Raw genomic sequence first — 21,352 nt, 5'->3', positions numbered from 1 at the left:
CAAAATACAAATTAACTGCAAATAATTCAGGTTTTCAGAATATAATCTCCATTCATCAGGTTTAATATTTCACTCTAATGTTTCATACAGCCACCTCATGGAATAGTAAAGTACCATTGAATAGGGTGTGGTGTGTCAGTAGACATATATTTAAGTGATGGAAAATTTAAAACAAGCTTTACTGACCACAGGGGGAGCCTTTGACGTAAAGAAGGAGTACATAAAGAAGGAGAAACATTTCCATTGGTTCCAACTTGGCATGTATCATGCTCTTTTCCTATAAATTGCATACTTATGTAGGCCCACCCAGCAACTGACATGATGGTGACACACATGAGTGGGAAGGCGAAGGTGCACAGTCCTCCTGTGCTCTAGCCTGGCCATGGGCCTTTACTTATGTGTCTGAATGTAGATATATTCCTATTGACATTATGTTTGTGATGTGGGATTCATGTGATCACTCATGTGGGCAAAGATTTGACCTCCAAAAGTCCCCCAAAAACTGACACAAAAGTAAACTTGAAGCTAGAATGTAAAGCCAGGTTCATCATCTGTGGCAAAAACATTGATATGAAAAGTATGAAGATTTAGCTTATGAACTTTCAATAGTCATAAATGTGAAATTTTGTGAGTTGCGGGTGCAAAGAGAAATTTTCCAACCAAAGTTTAGAAGGTCATTCCGCGGATACAATATGGAGAAAGGAGCTGTATAACTATGTGTTCCCTGAGGCTGCAATGATCCAAATGTAAAATGATTACTTGAGAACTTGATTTGACACTGAACAAACTAACAAAAATGAGGGCAGTCTTTCAGTAGCATTAAGTGTACAAACACTTTAATACAGTGTTACAAATAGTAATGAACCTTGTTTACTATTCAATTTGGTGAACTGTTTCTTAATTCCAACGGCACACAATGATGGCGGAAAGGGGCTAAGCCACCCACTTCTGTGAAAAGGTCCCCCTTTTCATAATTAGAAGTTATCCTTTTGTTCTAAATTTTGTGCTATTTTTGTCGTGAGAAAGTGCTCTTGTGTATTTAGTTAAGTCATCTTGTCGAGAAATTAATAATACAACGTGACAAAATAAATGGCTGTTTTAGATGAAAAATCAAAACACAATAGTAAATTAAAAATGGCTGTTTTGTTGAGAAAAAAAAAATATTCAAATGGGGGAATTTGTGGTACAAAATACACTGAGGGTCAATTCTGTTGATACATTCTGATGACAATCTTGTTGTTTGCCCCTTCAAATCAAAGTCACATATCCCACTGCCCTTCAAAGTTAAGTGTGGGGCCTCAACCCTCTTGATCCCTCCATAACTGGACCTTCCTCTGCCAACTCTGAATGTACACATCCACAGACTGATGAAGAAGTTGAGAATCTTAGTGATGTGCAGTGCTAGATGAACTCCTCTGTAGCACTAAGACACCATGTGCTCCACTCCCACCAACCCATTGCCCCCCCCCCCCATCCCATTTGCTATTTGCAGGAACAGTTCAAAATTAGAAAGTTGGTATGTTTTGCTGGGAAGGGATCACAAAAACCCCTTGAACACTGGGCCCCTAGTTAACTGCCTCAAAGGACCCACTGGATAATACAGTACTAGTATTGTGTATAGACAATCAGACAATTAATTAGAAATTACAGTATCTATGTCCATGATGTCATGATATTAGGTTACATAGTAGAGACTGTATTACAATCCACTCAAAACTAGAACCCATAGGAACAAATCCATGTTGTTACTCATTTGTTGTTCAAAATATGGTCAGAACAATTCTTGTAACTGTTTGTGTAAGCATCACGTGACTGTCCCACGTGACTGTTGACTATGCCATGCATTCATTCAATGAAAACTAACAGGTTTATATTGCATGTCGAAAGCCACTTCTCCATTCTTTTTCCTTCCTCTTGTCAGAGCTTCATCACCCTTACTAATCCTCCTCCTCCTCTTCATCTGGAATATTTGGGTCTCTTCCACGGGCGGATTTAAGCAATAGAGTTCTGTAATCGATATTCTTTCCTCTTAGTTCTTCGGGTAGAGGCACGACAGATGGACACGGTACTTGTCCTGGAACCTGGCAAATACACTCCCTGGCAAACTCTCTTCCGAAATTAGCTGGATTTGTCTTCTTCTCCCTAGCTTTCCTTTCTGCAGACAGAATCTCTCTGCAAAAAGTTTAAGAAATTTGACCAAGCTTGTTATTTAACAAATTTGAAGACGAGTGGCCTAGATATCTGGTGCACCCAGGAGGGCTTTGGTGAGTTGACAATGTGTCGTTAGTTCATTTGATAACGAGAATATATTTCACCTTGTCTTAAACTATTGGGATTGAAGGCAGTTATTTTACACACTAACCAGCCATATGTGCATATGGGAAAATGCTACATCTAAGTGTAAGCTCACACTAAGTGCGGTTATCGGCCAATATGTGCATACCGGGCATGCTACATCTAAGTGTATAGCTCACACTCAGCGGCCTTATGTGCATACCGGGCATGCTACATCTAGGGTATAGCTTACAGGTCTTCTTTGGTGGTTTCTGACTCTATCAGTTTCTTGGGAATAATGACAATTTATGCCCAAAAGTTAAAGATGCAAATTTGGTCGAACTAACATATAGATCTGTATGGAAAAGGTTACTGCCTTACTTGGCATATTAAATACTTGGCGCATGCCTTTGATAAAGCTGTACAATATGCATAGGAAGGGGGTAGAGGCAGCTGACCCCCCCCCCCCCTCCTTTTTGACAGCTTCTAAATATAAATAGATATATTTAAACAATCTGATACTTATGTGGCCAGAGGCCATTTACTTTGCAAATGCAAACAAGATGCTTCAGAAAACATTTCATTTTCAAATTTTAAAGGAGCTGGCTAAGGTACTGCTATAGAAGTACTAACAAAGGACACATCATAAATCATATTTTAAAAACAGATATTGAAAAATTATCTGACTCACTCTGATTTTCCTAAAAGTTTCTTTACATGTTCTAAAATGGATGTATTGGATTTACTGTCAATATCTATAAGCACCTCATCACCATCATCTGAAAGATCAAAAAGACAAAGAAAGAATATCATAAACTGTTCAATAATCAACATAAATTCTCCACCAACAGTAAGTTGAAGAGTTACTCAATAGAATAGAGGGCAATAGTCATTTAAGGTCTACAGAAACCTATGAACATCATCATCCTAATCACTCTAATAGACATTAAAAATCATGAAAATAGCTGCATCTCCCATCAAAATCCATCAAGGATTGACCGTTCTTTTGTCACGTCTTTTCGTAATTTTCTAGGTTGATTTATGAATAAACATTAGCTAATTATGCACATTCAAGGGCGTAGGAACCGGGGGGCTGGGGGGGCGCCAGCCCCCCCAGTGAGAAATGTGGAGGGGCGGAAGTATCATTCCGCCCCCCCGCTTCGCAAGTCAGAAAACCCCTTTTTCATTTCCAAATGAGAAAAAAATCTCATTTGGAGCACCAAATTGCATCTAAGGCCAGGTGAAAATACAAAATTAAGTTTACAAAATGGAGTGGCTGTTGAAGTGTGCTATATTGCACCAAATTGCATCTGAGGATACCTGGAAATGCAAAAAATTCCAAAGGGGAGGGGGACACCCCCTCCCCTTAGACCACTCCCCCAGGCCGGCCATCAGTCTTCAGCCCTCCCACTCAAAAGTACCTTCCTACGCCACTGTGCACATTTGATGATGTAGAGGGAGTAACTGCCTAATTTTCTATTATGTTATTCCTTTGTTTTTACAACCTTCATTTCAAGGACACTGAACACAGCTTTGTGGTCTAAGGCAATTTTCGGAAATATTAAAGAAAGAAAAGAAAAGAGGAACATCTCATTATTCAAATGATATATGTAAGAAATGTATTTAGGGGTTAACTTATTAAGGCCTTAAAATAAGAAAGGTTGATGAGTGCAACACTCCACATCATAATTTGCAAATATTTAATGAGTTTCCCAGATTTATCAGAGACTTCAAATGTGTACTGTATATCTTGGACAGAAAAAGAGCTTTTCAAACATATCAAGAGATTTTGAATGAGTTTATGACATAAAACAAATGTACTGAATATGAGGCTAGTTGGTCTAGGTGTCTGCTGTACTTTAAATGAAGGGCAGGTCCAAGCTATTTGTACTGTGACGTACGGGACATTTCAGAGACTTGAATTTGTCTAAAAGTTATATAAAATCTATTTTCCAGAAACTTTTTCATGTTTTCATATTTGTTATTGCTGCTACTTTATTACAAACTCATGAAGATTTCCAACACTTGCTTTAATTAGGTTCCATCTTAATTAATGTACAGTGTGACGTACGGGACCAGAGAATTTTGTGTTTTTTTTACTAAAGAGCAAAGCTGAAAGCGCTCTGAAATTAGGAGGGCAGTGATCAAGCTGTTATAACTAGTGAATAGCCTAACCTTCCAAGGGCTAAGCTGTAACATATTAGAAAAAAATATGAAGCCATTCCAGTACAGTGGTTACACAAATAAAAATTGTCCTGTGACGTACGGGACATGTGACGTACGGGACAATTTGTCCATATACATATTGACTATGAAAACTCATATTTTTATTCGTGAATATACCATAACAAGCTGGTTTCTACATGAAAACATTATTTTGGATATGCCAGAACAATGTCATTGGTAATTTCATGCCATATTTCCTTCTTTCTGGGATACGGAACAGAGTAGTGACAGTACTTGTGAGATCATTCCACGTAAAACATGGAATGCATAAAGTATTAATCTACTCTACACATACATCAAGTACTCATAACATCAATTCTAGCTTTTTTAGACCACAAATTACTCTAGATGCAAAGTTTTGGTGCAAAACTGTTTTGGTATGTATACTGTACAACACTGTATCATACTCCTCACTATTGACCCTGAATTTGAAATATGATCCATCCCATTCAAAACATACCAAAATGTCCACAGTAACGTTCACATAATGTCCATCTATGAAACTAGTACAACAAAGAAAACTCTGTAGAGCTAATACTGGTTACCAGACCAAATAGTCAGAACATCAATTCTTGCTTTGTTAGACCACAAATGATTCAAGATGCAAAGTTTTGGTGCAAAACTGTTTTGGTGTGTATACTGTACAACACTGTATCATACTCCCCACTAATGACCCTGAAGTTGAAATATGATCCATCCCATTCAAAACATACCAAAATGTCCACAGTAATGCCACGTAATGTCCATCTATGAAACTAGTACAACAAAGAAAACTCCATAGACCTAATACTGGTTACCAGACCAAATAGTCAGAACATCAATTCTTGCTTTGTTAGACCACAAATGATTCAAGATTCAAAGTTTTGGTGCAAAACTGTTTTGGTGTGTATACTGTACAACACTGTATCATACTTCCCACTATTGACCCTGAAGTTGAAATATGATCCATCCCATTCAAATATACCAAAATGTCCACAGTAATGCCACGTAATGTCCATCTATGAAACTAGTACAACAAAGAAAACTCTATATACCTAATACTGGTTATTGAACAAACTCAGTGATTGTCCTATGCAAAAATTGGGCGAGCGAAACTCTACACTTGTAACTAAAAATCTCAATGTCTACTATCTAAGTTCAGGAAACAAGAACATAGTTGCACATAATCATAGTCACACTTCAAAATAGGCCTATGAAATTTGGAAATGCAAACTCAACATTCTTGAAGTAGTCCTCATTCAATGTCAATGTTGAATAGCATTGTAGATGATTCTGTATCCCCCACACGCACAATTGACTTCCCAATAGTCAAATAACACCCGGGCTGTTAGTGGTCCTCAGTCAATAGTTTATTTGGTGCCATGATGTGCTCTTCAGGCATGCAGGGATTATAAGTTGCAACTACCAGCTTTCAACAAAATAAACTTGTAAGCATTGGAAGGTTTCCAGTAGAGGTCCCCATTGGAGCCCATGCATGTTTATTATGTATAAATACAGGGTTTCCACCACACTATGTCCCGTACGTCACATTTTGTCCCGTACGTCACATTTTTAAATTTGATAATTAGATTTGCAGTGAATATTATTTCAATTTTTTTGGGATGGATATTGTTGAGCAATGTTCTTAATTAGAACTTTATAGAATATCACAAAAAAAAAAATTGTTCCTCCATATCAAAACTTGAAAAAAGTGCTGAAAATTGTGACGTACGGGACATCAGTATTTGGACACTAGCTAATTAGCATATTTAATTGATGAACCCCCAAACATAATATGTCAAAATTATTGGAAGGAAGGGTGTATCATGTCCCACATAACTTATATTCAATAAGTTTATATTGCTGGCAGCGAAATATGATTCCAAATGTCCCGTACGTCACACTGCAATTTGAATTTATGCAAATTAGCTGGCTCTAATTGTTTGAATAGGCAAAAAAATTCAAAAAAAATATGAAAATCTGAAACTTCAATATTTCAGCTTTAACATGACACCACATTTAGCTTGTTTCAGTAAAGTTTGAAATTTGGCTTCTAGGGATACAATAGCTTGGACCTGCCCTGAATAGAAATGAGCAAGTAGTTATTCCAGAATGAAATAAAATGTATAAAGATTACTTATTGTGTATATAGGGTTATTAAACCGTAAAACTCATTTTTAGTTATATTCATCTATCAGCAGTGATATTCATCTATCACCAGTTATATTCATCTATCAACAGTGATATTCATCTCCACTAGTTATATTCATCTACTGTAGCACCAGTTATATTCATCTAACACCAGTTATGTTCATCTATCACCAGTAATATAAATCTACCACCAGTAATATAAATCTACCACCAGTTATATTCGTCTAACACCAGTTATATTCATTTAGCACAAGTTATATTCATCTAGCACGAGTTATATTCATCTAGCACGAGTTATATTCATCTATCACCAGTAATATTCATCTAACACCAGTTTTATTCATCTAACACCAGTTATATTCATCTAGCACCAGTTATATTCATCTAGCACCAGTTATATTCATCTACCACCTGTTATATTCATCTCCCACTAGTTATATTCATCTACTGTAGCACCAGTTATATTCATCTATCACCCATTATATTCATCTAGCACCAGTCATGATCATTTAGCACCAGTTCTCAATTCTAGTGCTCATATTAAAGTGCTGTACTCAACTTCTCAAGCATTGCCTTTTATATTTTTGGTGTCACTTATCTGAGACAAAACTGTTCTTTGAGGCACATATTGAGGCAACATCTCAGCACATGTTGAAAGCAGTGGAAACCAACATTGCGGTTTCTTGAACATTTTTTGGCACTCTCTGAAACCTGGGCAATACCCATGTTACTGTCAACTTGTCAAGCAAACGATGGACAGGATTCACTCATTAAAAACAAATGAACCTTGACAGTGAAAATCCTATCAAACACAATACTCTTGTTTGCAGATTGAAGACTATGATTTTAGAATCTCTCTACTGTATGTATTGATCTTAGTTACAAGTTAGTTTAATGCCATAATGCATTCTGAAATCATTACTTAAATGTTACTTGATCAATAAGTGTTTATAGCAGATCACAACAAACTTTTCCTATTTTGACTTTTGAAGTCTCTTGATAGAAAACAGCTTGTGTTTGATAGCAAAGCATCTGTTATGAAAAATAAATCATTTGATAACAGATAGGAAGCATAATGATGTGTCTAAGTGATAACATTTAGACCGGTGGTAATTAAATGTAACAACATGAACTAAAACACAAGTTGAATTGTTCCACTCTTTACATCATGGGAGGGCATGGGATTGAGTTCAAACGGTTAGGGGTTAGAATAGACTATATAACAATTACCAACCATTATTACACATTTAACCACTGTTTACTACAAAATAAATGAGTATTAACCCATCCCTTTTAGGTATGGCATGTACAGTTAATGTCCTAGTTGCATTTTATGAAATATTATATTTTACTAAACTTTTCATCTGTACTGAGATTCAGAGAAAGTGTTTACAAGCTTGGACATACAGAAACACACACACTATTCGGAATGCATACAGTAAAAGAAGATCTACCTTAGCCTTCGTAGGTACTCTGCTCTCAGGAAAGTTACCAAAGAAAGTCCCAAAAAATGAAGAATGGATTGTTATCAGAGTATCATCCTTTGAATTAGAGTTATAAGAATTTATTTTATACATCAACTTTTTTAGATTTGTGATGGTCAATGTTTCATAGTTTTAAACATTAAAGTGGAAAATGGATTAACATTATATGTTTCATTTTGTTTGCAAATTTATGGAACCTGCAATACTATTTCTCCGTTCACCACATTTTTGGTTCCATCCAAAAGTGAGATCTACTACTACATATAGCTAGACAACAATATAGATATTTACAGAACAAATTAAAGTTCCGAAAGAGGAAAGAATTTGAATGTTTTGTTCTTACTTAAGAAACAGCGAATAAAAGGTGATGGTGTGAGGTTCTTGAATGTTTGCATCTGAACATTCTGGTTCTTGTACTGCAACTGTGGTAAATTGTAAAAAACAAAATCCCTGTAGAGGAGACAAAAAGAAAGAAAAATCAATTACCTTAATTAACATTAAACCAATCTCAGAAATACTATTCAGCATTAGTATGAATATTATACACAAATTTCGAAAGACTCAAGAATCATAGGATCAAGCTGAACTAAAACCCAGTGACATAGGCTTCAGACTGCTGTACTCCGTCAGCTTAGCTAGATCTACTGTACGTATGGGATCCAAACCGTGACTTTTCACGGTACCTTTGCATTTCTACATAGCCAGGTATAAAAGCCCAGTTACATTCAATCTGAGGCAGAATGTGGCAGGAAAGGGAATTTCCAAATTCTTTCTTCGATCTTCATACTTAAAGGGTGTGAAGACTCGCGCACAAAGAAATGTCTCATGCCGATAATCTGACCTAGTTTCGAATGAGGTGCAACCGAAGTGTTAGACACCACCATCGATCCCAGAAAATACACACACAGCTTGCTACCGTCGGTAATTAGACACTAGTGTACAGTCAGTCCATACAGCTGCGGTCAATACCCACAGCACAGTGTACAAACGATACAGCGATGGACATCTCAGGTCCAGCTAAAGATAACAAGGTATCACGTTTCATTTCTGTCTGCATTTTGTAGCGACAAGCAGAAAACTTCACTTGCAAGCAACGGAAAGTTAACTTTTCAGAGTTTTCAATGCCTTTAATTGAAAGCTGTTTGTGGAGTGATCGAAATGTATCCATTATTCATTTCTATGTTAGTTTGCGCTTCAATGACCTAATATTTCAAGTTGAATTTGCTCATTAACACATACATGTCACATACCTGAAAACACTGTGACAGACACTTTATGTGCATCCCCAAATCATGAATAGATGCTCCCAGTGTTGTGTAAATTATTTGTAAATTTGGCAAAATTATCAAGATATATCTTCCAGCATCAAATGGGCTGTTTATACAAGTTTACTACAACGTTAGGAATACATTGGGATCATCATGTATGTATGTCAAGCCTAATTAAGTACTGTTCAACGTAGCCTTAGCTACAGTGTATTGTGTAAGACTGCAACTTAGCAATTTCAATTCCACAGTCTTGTACAGTAATTGTGCACAGTAAATTGCTATATTTGTTAAAATCTCTTTGAGTTGGGAAAAATATAGACATTCTTGTCACAAAATAAGAAAGATACTCTTGACAATGTTGGAATATCAAGTTTTCGAAAGAGAAAAGCATGTTTGTATGAAGATAAATAATCTTAATTCGGTAGGAGGTATATTAGTATAATTTTATAAAAATAATACACGCATACGTACATGTGAGTTTATGTAACAGTCAGTTAAAACGTGTTACACCAGTCATATTTAACCTCCATGACCGGGATCATTATTGAACAGAAAATTGGCTGAATACAGGCAGCCTACTGTAAATAATATCCCACCTTGTATGTCTTCATACTTGTACTCTTGAATTTTCTAGAAAAGATAACTGTGCTTTTACACGGCCTCATTGTGTGTACAGCTACTCGGGAGATTTGGAGAGCACTGTAAGATTTAGGGCAAAACAACTTGTGGGGCCTACAGTACTCTGAATGCTGTTGTACAGTACTCATACCACAAGTTTGTGTTTTACAAATGAAACTGTTAAGCTGTAGGCCCTACATAAGAAAAATTGACCAAATTTTTGGCCAACCACTACATTTTTTCTTAGATGGATTCAAGTTGCAATCATTCACAAACTTGGTTGGCCTAGCTCACAAAGTAGGCCTAGGCTAAGCGGCCTAGTGTCTATCTTACTTAGGCCTAGGCTAGGCCATAAAGTTAGAGTACTTATTCATTTGGATTACAATGATTGCATAGACTAGATCTATATGGCAAAGCTAACAATCTTTCCTTTGGATCTAGCCTACACAGACCTTAGTGACACGTTTGTATGCAATTCTTTACAACATATAAATACCTGGCACCCTTGTGCGTTTCTCCTAACGTATTGTAGTTAATGGTTACAATTTTCACTGTGTCTCTTAGGTAGACATTTCCCCTTTCAAGATACCGCAACGTCCTTCTCAACGGAAACTTTCCTTTCATAGGCATTATTATCCTCTGTTATTGCTCAAACTCTGATAAACATTCGATTTTTAAGTAAGAGACCTATGGTCCACCAAATTGTGTCAATCTTGCGAGATTAATACGGTTCTCGTCCATAAAATCTCTCATGCATGTCGTGGAACTACCTTTGAGGCCAAACTTGGAAATGAAAGGTGAACAGATGTGTAACAGATCCTCTTCAGCCTGTGCGCAACCATTTGCCATGTGCACTGATCTGTACACTAACAGATCAGTGGCCCTGATCACTGAAGTAAAATAACTTTATTTTATTTCAATGGGACTTCAATTGAAGTTAGCGATCAATAACAACACACCAACCAGGAACGTGATTTCGAAAAGTCTAACACACTGCTTGTGTACGGTGTTTGAGTGGCATAGCTTTGACAGAAGATAATGTGCTCTTTCAGTGTAAACTATATTGACCAATTGAAGTAGTGGAGATCTATTTCAGGTGTTATTTAGTCTATCCCTCTCTCTTTATTTATATAAATATATTTTTAGGCTTGCTGAACCGTTTCGACATCATGAATGTAAGCCTGACGAAGAGAGAGTATGAGAAAATTATGGTTACCATTAACGTGGAACTATTACCATAGTACGGTAAAGTTTAAGTACCATAGAAGTGTTCATTGTGTGTCTTCACATAGTAGGTGGAAACAATTTCAGAGTGGCGTGTTTATATGTATAGCTGGTAAATTAATTTCGTTCTTCGAGCTACTAAAGACAATATGTTTGCGGATTTAGCATGTACATGTTTATGATACCAGTGGAAATTGACAGTGACGGTGAAAGAGGGTTAACTATTGTGCATGGTGTTGGGGGGGGGGGGAGGGGGAGTTGGAAGAAACATCACAGCTTGTGAAGGTTTTGAGTGGGACATTGTGACTTTGAGGCGGCAAACCACAATGTCACCTGAAAACGTCAAGAAAAAAATTATTATTTGTGCATCTGCACCATAAATTGATGTATTCGAACGTTTTTCAACAATATGGCAATTTTTTAATTCCAGCTCTTTTTTGTTGTTGTAATTTCTCAACCAATTGTAATTTCATACAAAGGCTACTCTCCTTACCAAAACAAAGCTCTACATTATTGAAAGAGGAATTTTAAAGTTTTCAGGAAACTGGCCCGAGGATCACGTCCCACTTTTGCCCCAGGCTCCACAGCGTCACCAGCTCCGCTACCCCTGGAAACGATTATTTTCATTATGAATTGTTTTAAATTTACATTTCGACATTTCCTGTATGAGTCCATATCAAAGTGACCGTCAATTCCAGCTGTATTGTCGAGTTGGCATATTAGAAGCATGCATGAAATCTATAGGTCGTGTGGCCGGTTCTAGTCTGGAGTGTCTGATCGACCAACTAAGGTTTAGGTTTCTTATCCACGGCTTTCCCTTCTGAGATGATCTCCCCTCCACCCACCCCACCCCCACCTCTGTCCAAGGCCTCTAATGCATAGATAAAAGAAATTACGCCACCATATCCGTTTGCATTTTGAGCCAGAAGAGGTGCAAGCTTAGCATAGTACTCCCAAACCTTCTGCTAGCTCAAAGCTGATCTGTACTAACTGGATTGGCGGCTCGCCGCTTCTGAACGCTAGTTGGTCTATTCTACTGATCTGCACCACTCAGCCAACTTTTGCGCAGACGAAGCACGCATGACGTTACACTTTTCTATCCGGTTGTGAAGTTATTTTGTTTTCGGTCATCAGACCTGTCTCATATCCTGTATAGTGGTGACATCATTTCCTGTCGCTGGTTGTCCACGTACCGGTATTTTCCAGTTTATGCTTCAACAATAAACATGTGAAAGAGGAAGGACAATCAATTGTGTATATTTAAACAAGTCACAGTAGGCCCAATTGTGCATGGTGCTATAAACAACATCACCCACTGACTTGGGTTGACCGTGATATCCGACTTGCGAACAAGTTAAATTCATTACATAGGTTAATAAATTTTACCAGTTTTATAATACTTTGTTTTATCCCTCTTATATTACACAAAAATGATTTAAAGCCGAAGTATGAACATCTATCAAATAACATGATTCATGTCATCTCATCACAGGGATTCAACTTGTCCAGTCCTGACGATAATGGAAGGATGGGAGGAGACACAGCCGAGGCCTCGTGTCAATTGTCTCTAGAGCCCGACCAGTGGCATGCGCAGGATTTCAATGTTTGAGGAGGGGGGGGGTGGTTGTGGGGACAAATTAAATTTCCCCAGACTGATTTATGTAAGGGGCTGAACTTTTGTGGAAAGGCTACAGGCGAACGACTTTGTTTATACATGCAGGGATCCTGCCCTGGGTTAATTGAAGCAATTTAGGAGATGTTGTGGTCCTTCCAAATAATACAAACTTTGGGCATCAAATGGTACATTTTGAGGCTTATTTGTACTATAATTAAGATCTTTAGACTCAAAATTGTCCCTGAACATTTATGAGAGGGCAAGATGCGAATGAAGTATTTAATAAAGGATGGGTGATGACGTGGTATCATTGAAACCGACTCAAATGTATGAAAATTCAGAGGCATTCTGAGGCATATTAAGACTAAAAATTAGGTCTATATAAGTATTATTACTTTACTCTTACATTTTAAAATCCAAGTTTCTTCTTATGAAAGGCTATACGGCAAGTAAAATCATTCTAAAATTTATACAGCGGCTGCATGAAGATAAAGGCCATCGTCAGATTCGGCCTCAATGAGATAATTAACGGTCTTGTTTCAACTGATTAGAATGTCTGGGGAAAATGTCGATGGTTGATCCCGCTCTTGTGAAGTGTGCTCGAAACTTTCCTTTCATTGCCATGCATCTATAATAAGCTGTGTAGTTAAGCTAAGAGATGGCATTATAGACAACATGTGAGTCTTGGTATAATCTATGTAGTCTAACACAAACAAAATGGCGGAAGGTGATATCAATATGTCTACATCGTTAGTCCGGTTTATTCAGTATTAAAATATACTAATCTCTAGAATGCCCCTTTAAGGCTAAATTGATGATGAGATTAGTTCCCCAGTATTGATCTAGTTGCCAATCTAGCCATATCAAACAAAATTCTAATAACTCAAGCAAAGCAATGTTCTTCCAATTTCATATAAAATTGAACAGTATACCACCATGTTGCTGACATTGAGCACCATTCGTGATTTACCCCGTGTCTACTGAAGTTTTATACTGTACTGCGAAAGTTGTTTGGACCATATTCAGTGATTGATAGGTTGTTGGGTATCTGAGAAAAACTATTGCCCCAATAGTCAGTTCGTGTCAGACTAAAGTAGTCTATCCACTTTAATTCATGTGCCTCAGATATTAATGTGGTAAATTCTCAAGAAATGTTTATATAGGTTACTAAACTAATAGCAGTGTTTCAAACGGTCTATAACCTATCAAAATGACTTTTGTGCCAAAATTCAACCATTGGTGACCTCAAGGTTCATGCAAGATTTCCTTTTGTTTTGTTTTGAATTGAGTCTTCAAAGAAGAATCGGGGCTTTGAAGCGGGAAATATGCTTTCACATTGAGCGGATATATGGTCAGATCATTTCACCTCAGAAGGGAATGTCGTCCTTCCAGGGATGTCTTGTGCAAACATCCTTTAATTCACGATAGGAACAGACATGTTTTTATACTAGGACATCCAGCACAAAACTCCATTGTTTGAATAAACTTTGCGTGTAACTGTATAGACTTCCGGTTCGTTTACTACTGAGCTTATACCAACATAACGAGTTAACGAGAGATATTGAAATGATTTGTTATGCTTGGTGTGGTTCTGAACGAGGTTAACAGGTGCGTATCCAGGGGGGGCGTTGGGGGCGCGCGCCCCCCGGGTAAGAAAAAGAGGAGAGAAAAAAAAAGAGAAGAAAAAGGAAAAAAAAGGGGGGGAAAGAGGAGGAGGAGAGGAAGGAAGGGAAAAGAAAAAGAAGAAAGAGAGAAAAAGGAGAAAAGGAGGGAGAAAAAGGAAACGCCAAGACACCGGGAAGAGAAAGAGGAACAGTGACATCATTACAGCGCTGATCCCTATTATAAACACAGGGTAGCCAGTGACGGATCAAGGATTTCGGAAGGGGCGTGTGCCTCACCCTACCCCTCCATTTTTGACGTTTCCATTTTTCCTCTCTCACTAATGATGTATATATATATTATATATGGTCTATCATACCGCGTGTATGTGTATATACGCCTTAAACAATGGAAGAATTGTGCTATGAAACCAACTGTGGCTGGTCTCGAACTCGACCGTGTCGTCGGGGAACATGACGCATTTCGGGAAGGGGCGACCGCCCCCCCCCCCCCCTTCAGCATGTTTCTTTATGATATCGCTAGTAATTTCAAAATAGAAAATGCTTAGATGCAACTTATAAGGCCTGGGAAGTGTCATTTAGTGGGAAGTGTCATAGGCGGAGGCGGAGTGTATAGCCTATGGTTAACGCCGGCGTCTCCCAGTCATGAGATCCCCGGTTCGATTCCCCGCCGACAGCAATGTGTGTCGTCTGGCAAGGGTGTTGTTCAATAACAACTTCCCGACATGGACGTTAAATGGATGTGTGCCGAGAGATTGGCTTCGGTCAGCTTGCGAGTCTAAAAGCCTCCATGGCTTCTTTCGCGAGTTTCTGCTTGCGGGAAGATCACATATACATACATTTCCAGCGATCTGGGAGACATTTTCGGCCAAAATTTGCTTGTACGCTTCGCGCCAACAATGGTCCTGGGTAGTACCATTTCCAGCGATCTTGGAGGCATTTTCGGTCAAAATTTTCTTGTACGCTTCGCGCCAACTCATGGTGGAGCTACGCTTAGATAATTTGCCTACAGGCTTTGCTCCTCCCTTGGCAAATTCCTCGCTACGCGCCTGTTCGAATTTCTAAAGCAAACAGCAGATATCACATCATATCAGTGAGCATGAAAATGGCGTTCCAGGATGAACAGCCTCAAAACTGCCCGACTTGCCCGAAAAAAATAACCAAAATTTTTTGCGCGCTCAACATGTCAATGTCATATAAGTAAGCATCGGTTATTACAGAGCATGCCATCGTGTACCACACGGTTCGTGAAAGTTGCGCAGTATACCGCGGGATGCTAATGTAAACAACGAAGTGTCTTATGCAGATGGAGAAAAAGCATGGAGGTCTAATTATTTAAAAACTCTCTTTTACAGTAGACATGGCGAATTAGGGCTGCAGCCCCCCCCCCCCCCCCCCCGCCTCCTACGCCTATGTGTGTAGTGTTCGCGGTTTTGGAAATATCTGCTATTTTTTCATTTCCTTCAACCAGGTTTATAATAGCCGTTATAAGAAGTTTTAATATTTGTACACCAATAAATTAACTGTATCTGAATTTTCGAAAATTTCCTGACCAACATTCTTCATCATACTTCCCTCTATACTCGTGCAATTTTGACCGGTCTGTTAGGGGTTCAAGGAGGTTTTTCTATATCGGTTGTCCATAGATAACATTTTGTGCAACATTATGGGTATGTTTTGAAGTGAGTTTATTCACGAGAAATGTGATTTTACAAATTCTGAACAAATAATTGGCTTAAAACCTTCAAAAGTGGGGCTGACGGGTATTGTGGGCCGCGACGTAGAATCACCTACAAAAGCAATGATCCACAGGACATGCTATGAGGTCGAACATGATTTGTGACTGGTGACAATCTTCAAAAAGGTGATGGGTGGAAAAAAAATATTGGGAAATACTTGGTTCTCAGGCAAAAAGTGTACATCTGGTTGGTCATTTTCAAGCCCGAGAAGTGCCATTTCCGGTGATCTGGGGGGTATCAAAACCAGAAATTTTCTTGTACGCTGCGCGCCAACCGATGGTGGCGCTCCGCTTAGATAGTTATTCGCGCCCCCGGGTTAGAAAATCCTGGATACGCCCCTGGATAAAGCTACAAGGACTATCAATACCACACCTTGGAAAGTGCTTTCTTCCAGTATGATGAGGTTCATCCAGAGGCTCGGGGTTGGGGCCAGGGACATAGCCAGGAGTTTGAAAGGGGGGGGAGCACTTTTTGGTGATTGATATGGATTTTCAAAGTTGAAGCCACGACTATCTGAGCGGAGCGCCACCATCAGTTGGTGCGGAGCGTACAAGAAAATTTTGGTTTTACAAACCCCCCAGATGGCCGGAAACGGCCCTTCCCGAGTGTTCATTCTGGTTCCCTGGCCTCTTGCTAACTTGAGACACCTCATTTAATATCACTTTTAAACCCAAAAAACAGACGAGTTAAAATTGTACGTAATTCAATACTAATGTATTAAAAATAGAATATATATATAATAGAAATGACAGTCTAGATGACTAAGAATAGGTCATCTAATTTAGCCATATTCTTGCTACGTTCATTTCAATAGTTTTTCCTGTCTAGACTCTTAAACTCGTCCAGCAGGCCTATGGATTTGAATTGTGGGTGTTTAAAAAAAAAAGATAACTTGGCCAAAAAAGTGTATGCCCGGGCCTACAGTGCTACATACTGGCTACGCCCCTGATCATATGATATCATATTATCAGCAGATTTTGTTTCCAATTTGAATTCTTTTACATGTTCTTTTACATAATATACCAGAAAGACAAACATACTGCTCTTTTACAATTTTTCCAGCAGGATGATTCTTGTTTATTGTCCAATGTCTGGACTTGAATACATTTGACGACAATATAAACTTTCATATTTTGTAATATAGCCAGATATGCAGTAGCCTTAACACAAATATCGTTATCGCAGTGTTTTAGCAGTGAAATAATTATTTATAGGAAGTGCGTATCACGTACGATTGCTAGCTTAGCTTCATAACATGCTGTTCGTGCAACAACTTAGGACGAATCATAGAAAGGATGAGAAGGAACGTTGTCGACGTTGTTGTGCATACGGTTCGTGACATTCCATAGAGTGCGGTTAAGTAGGCAATATGTATTTCATTACGCAGTGGCCAACTGTAGGCTATATGCTAAATTTAGCTAATTGCATCTGCCAAACTAAGTAAGTAGTTGAATCAGTAGGCGTGAGGCTGTTACTACGATTATAATCGAGTTAACATAGCTGACGAGTATTCAAGATCAAAAGAGCACTGAAAAAATACCATGCTAAAAAAACGACAGTTTAAAAAAAAATCGACACTGAAAGGGGGGAGCAGTCGCTCCCCCTGCTCCCCCCTGGCTACGTCCCTGGTTGGGGCATGAGTCGTAGGGATCTTTAGCTATAATAAGGGCCTCATGCCGATTGGCGAGATGTTTGTCCATAAATATCTAATCAGGTAATCAAGTGTTGCCCCATTAATTTTCCATCTTTATAGTGGTATGACTAATCTCTAAACTGACAAAAATATTTGAATGTTTTGCATAACAATTTACACAAACAGCAAAGAAAGTTAGTTTTGTCGATTAACATAACTATTAAACTGTAGTTCGTGGGAAACTAGTAAAACTATTTTGTTCCCATTCTCTCTTGTTTCCTGTTGTTTTTGTCTTTTTAGAGGTGCTAACATAATTAGCGGAGCAGATAGCTTTAATTTAGTTTTAGCTCCTGTGGGAATCTTTTTCTCACATCTCGTTACATGAGAAACCAGCAGAACCACTACGGAATTAAAACAAAAATAAGCATGATATAATTAATAGACAAACGATGGAGTTAAAAGATCTGTGAAAGTAATTATCTATTGCAATGATACACCGGATGGAAAATAATATGAGCTAATGAGTTTTGGGAGAAAATTGATAATTATGTACACTAGAAAGGGGCCAATGCTCTTAAAATATGTGATTGTGTTGCATGTGAAACACTTGTAATTGCGAAAATGGACTGAAATAGCCCTTGCTTTATGGACTGATCGAAATAGTCCTGAAATGTGAGTTGATGAAATTTCAAATTTCTCTATTTCCATCCATATACATATTCCACTATTATGTCAATTCTTTTCTGAAAGTTGTATATGCCACTTGAAAATGATATGGACAGTTATTCGATGTCGTTTCAATGTTGTAAAAAATAACTTTTATTACATATCATAAGAACATAACAAATATAGACATCCAAAATGCGCTGTATAGGTCGAAATGTTAAATTAAATCAAGCAAACCTCTGGTATAATTTAGTTCAATGTAGCCCTACATAAAGAAAAAAAAATCTTATGATATTTCAACCACCGAGAAACCTAGACTTTCAATGAGTAGGTATTTCACCTACGCTTCGAAAGATTCTTGTAAAATGTACTCATCATTGCACGAATTGTACGCATATTCACTGAGGCTGTACGCATTTTTCAGATGCTACCATATGTAGTTCAGCCTCCTCTGTACATTTAAGGTAAAATGATGACTTAATGTAACAAAATTAATTCTTATATGTTAAAAAAGCATATTCCGAAGAAGAATGTTAGAATAAAAGACCACATAGTCATGACGAATATGACGACGGAACAAGATATTCTGCAAGTGTATAGTGTATTGCGCAATACACTTCGTTATTATATGCCTTTGTACAATAAAGTATTAACAAGAATGAGCTTAAACAATGTCAGATCTCAAATCTCACATTCTGAGGATTATTCTAATACCCTTGTTCTGCATTGAGTCGCAAATCTAGAATTAGCATAAGTAGGCTATATATATATATATATATATATATATAACACACACACACACATATATATATATATATATATATATATATATATATATATATATATATATATATATATAACATATCTATAATATAGAACATATCTATAATATAGAACCATATGCATATTAAGTCATCCTTTATGATAACTCTTTCCTAACGGTTCCTACTTAACGCATATATTTGTGTGTTTTTTCTAGTTTTTCTTTTATTGAAAACAAGTTGCATACTGCGGACTGGATGGATAATTTGCACTCACACAAACACAGGCATATATACGTACACACACAGTTCTGACTGAAATAGTATTGCAGTAAGTCATCAAATAGGTAACAAAAGTTTCCCAAGGACACCTTTTCTTTGTAAGTGATCTTATCGTAGGGTAAAAATATACAAAATGTACGGTACGTGGTTGGCCTTGACCGTGAATCTTGCTATTCATAGAGTCACCTTGAACTACGACAGAGTATTGTTGTTGTCCTTTTGCTAAGTAATGCTTCCTGCCGGTAAACTTGTTGTGTATACATATATAGTATGAGTAAGAATTCCATAGCAACTCCCTGTTCTTACTCATACTATATATGTATACACCAGGGAGAGTTGTTATGTTCCATAACAACTCCCTGGTAAGAATAATATAAACTTGAAGAAGAACTTTATTGATCCTAAACTAAGGAAACTATACTGCTCGCAAGGCAATAAAAACATAAAAGGTGAGCAAGTCAAACTAAAAAGAAAGAAAACATGGAAAAGCAGCAGGCTGTTCAGAAAAGGCAAGAAAACAAATTAATATTATTATAAGTTTTAATAGCCCGAGGAATGAAAAATGAAGGATAGTGGTTTTTAGTAGCAATTATCCCGACCTGCCTATTGAAAGTGGAAAATATGCACCCTTGATGGCAGGTTTTTTCTATACATTATTGGATTTGGTATTACAAAATAATATGATTACTCTTTTCTATTTTCTCCCATTTTATGAGAAAATTGAAAGAGCAGAAAGTAAGGGCTTCTAACTATTCTAATTTTCAACTATTCTGTTAGTTATGTAGAACATGTACTGGTGTTTTCAACTGTAACAGTCTGTCCAAGGTCACCATTAGCTGTCAGTAAGATGATATCATAAAAATAGTATATTCGTAATAGTCAATTGTATCAGATTATAGGTACCGCACCACAATTAGAGTAGTGTATATACATCCGCTCGAAAGCTTAACCATTGCCAACGTAAAGGGTTAAAGGTACCTTAGGTAAAGCTTGTTTAAGCATGTTATCAGTTACTGTCATCGTTTGTTCTCCCTTTATATGAAAGAGCATAATTTAAAGTACAGATGGTGTGAAAATTGGGAGGATCGAAGGTGATATAAACCATTTTAGAAAATGTTTGGTTATATGAAGGCTCCGAGCGAGCAGATGGAAGGGTGGGGGTTCAGTATGCTAAACTTGCTCCTCTTCTAGCTCAAAATCTAAACGGTCATTATATGGAGGTTTGCAAGTGCCATGATAGGCCAAGATTTCAGCTATCATGTGGTGGGTAGAATATACCAGTTGAAAACTTCTGTCTATGCTTAGGCAGATCTTGAAAGTGACGAGTTTAGTGTGTAGGTCAATGGAACAATTAATTGTGGTGCGAGACCTATATGATGAGCAGGTACAACAAAGCCAATATACATATACACAAGCAAACAGATAAACACAAACAACATTTCACACGCAACGAAGTGTAAGGAACGCAACGCAGCCGGTATTTGTCCTTCTCATGTAAATGCAGAGTACAGGTGTCAGGTGCTACACTGTTGATGTGGCCGTTAATCCAGATGTCTTTTTTCCTTTTCCAGGTTGATAATACACACCTTGTGAAGATGAAATGTACGAGTCAGAAGACATGCCCAGCCGCTTCCTCCACATCCCCCAAATTTCGGATTTGACAGTGAAGGCAAGAAAAATGAAAAGTCCTTGCAATGACGTGAATATGATAAAGAGATACCATAGCCATGGTTTGTCAAACAACGCAGCAGCAAAGCCAATGACCCAGGTTAACCCCAGGATTATGAAAATCTGAAGAATCAAAAATAGA

The 21,352-nt window shown here is 37.7% G+C and overlaps 2 protein-coding genes across 4 annotated transcripts in view; both read right to left on the bottom strand.

Moving 5' to 3' along the window:
- Positions 1-21,352, bottom strand: part of LOC139960879 (uncharacterized) — a 42,717-nt gene that overhangs the window by 16,666 nt on the left and 4,699 nt on the right. For 2 of the 3 annotated variants that reach the window (XM_071959546.1, XM_071959548.1), the window contains exon 3: positions 18,626-21,333. The exons of the other annotated variant lie outside the window; for it this stretch is intronic. In XM_071959546.1, coding sequence (XP_071815647.1) covers positions 21,064-21,333 — 270 coding nt within the window. In that variant the 3' untranslated portion in view covers positions 18,626-21,063. Of the gene's footprint in view, positions 1-18,625; positions 21,334-21,352 lie in introns of those variants that run through there. 3 annotated transcript variants of the gene reach the window in all.
- On the bottom strand, positions 26-10,866 carry LOC139960890 (small ribosomal subunit protein mS25-like). Its single transcript, XM_071959562.1, has 4 exons — positions 10,497-10,866; positions 8,458-8,564; positions 2,966-3,053; positions 26-2,172 (listed from the first exon to the last, which is right to left on the bottom strand). The coding sequence occupies exons 1-4, from the start codon at positions 10,628-10,630 to the stop codon at positions 1,938-1,940; spliced, it is 564 nt and encodes a 187-aa protein (XP_071815663.1). The 5' UTR covers positions 10,631-10,866; the 3' UTR covers positions 26-1,937.

Source organism: Apostichopus japonicus, chromosome 20 (genome assembly GCF_037975245.1).
Source record: "Apostichopus japonicus isolate 1M-3 chromosome 20, ASM3797524v1, whole genome shotgun sequence".
Taxonomy (NCBI): Eukaryota; Metazoa; Echinodermata; class Holothuroidea; order Aspidochirotida; family Stichopodidae; genus Apostichopus; species Apostichopus japonicus.
The sequence above is the reverse complement of the archived record's forward strand: the minus strand, read 5'-3'. Positions and strand labels throughout refer to the sequence as shown.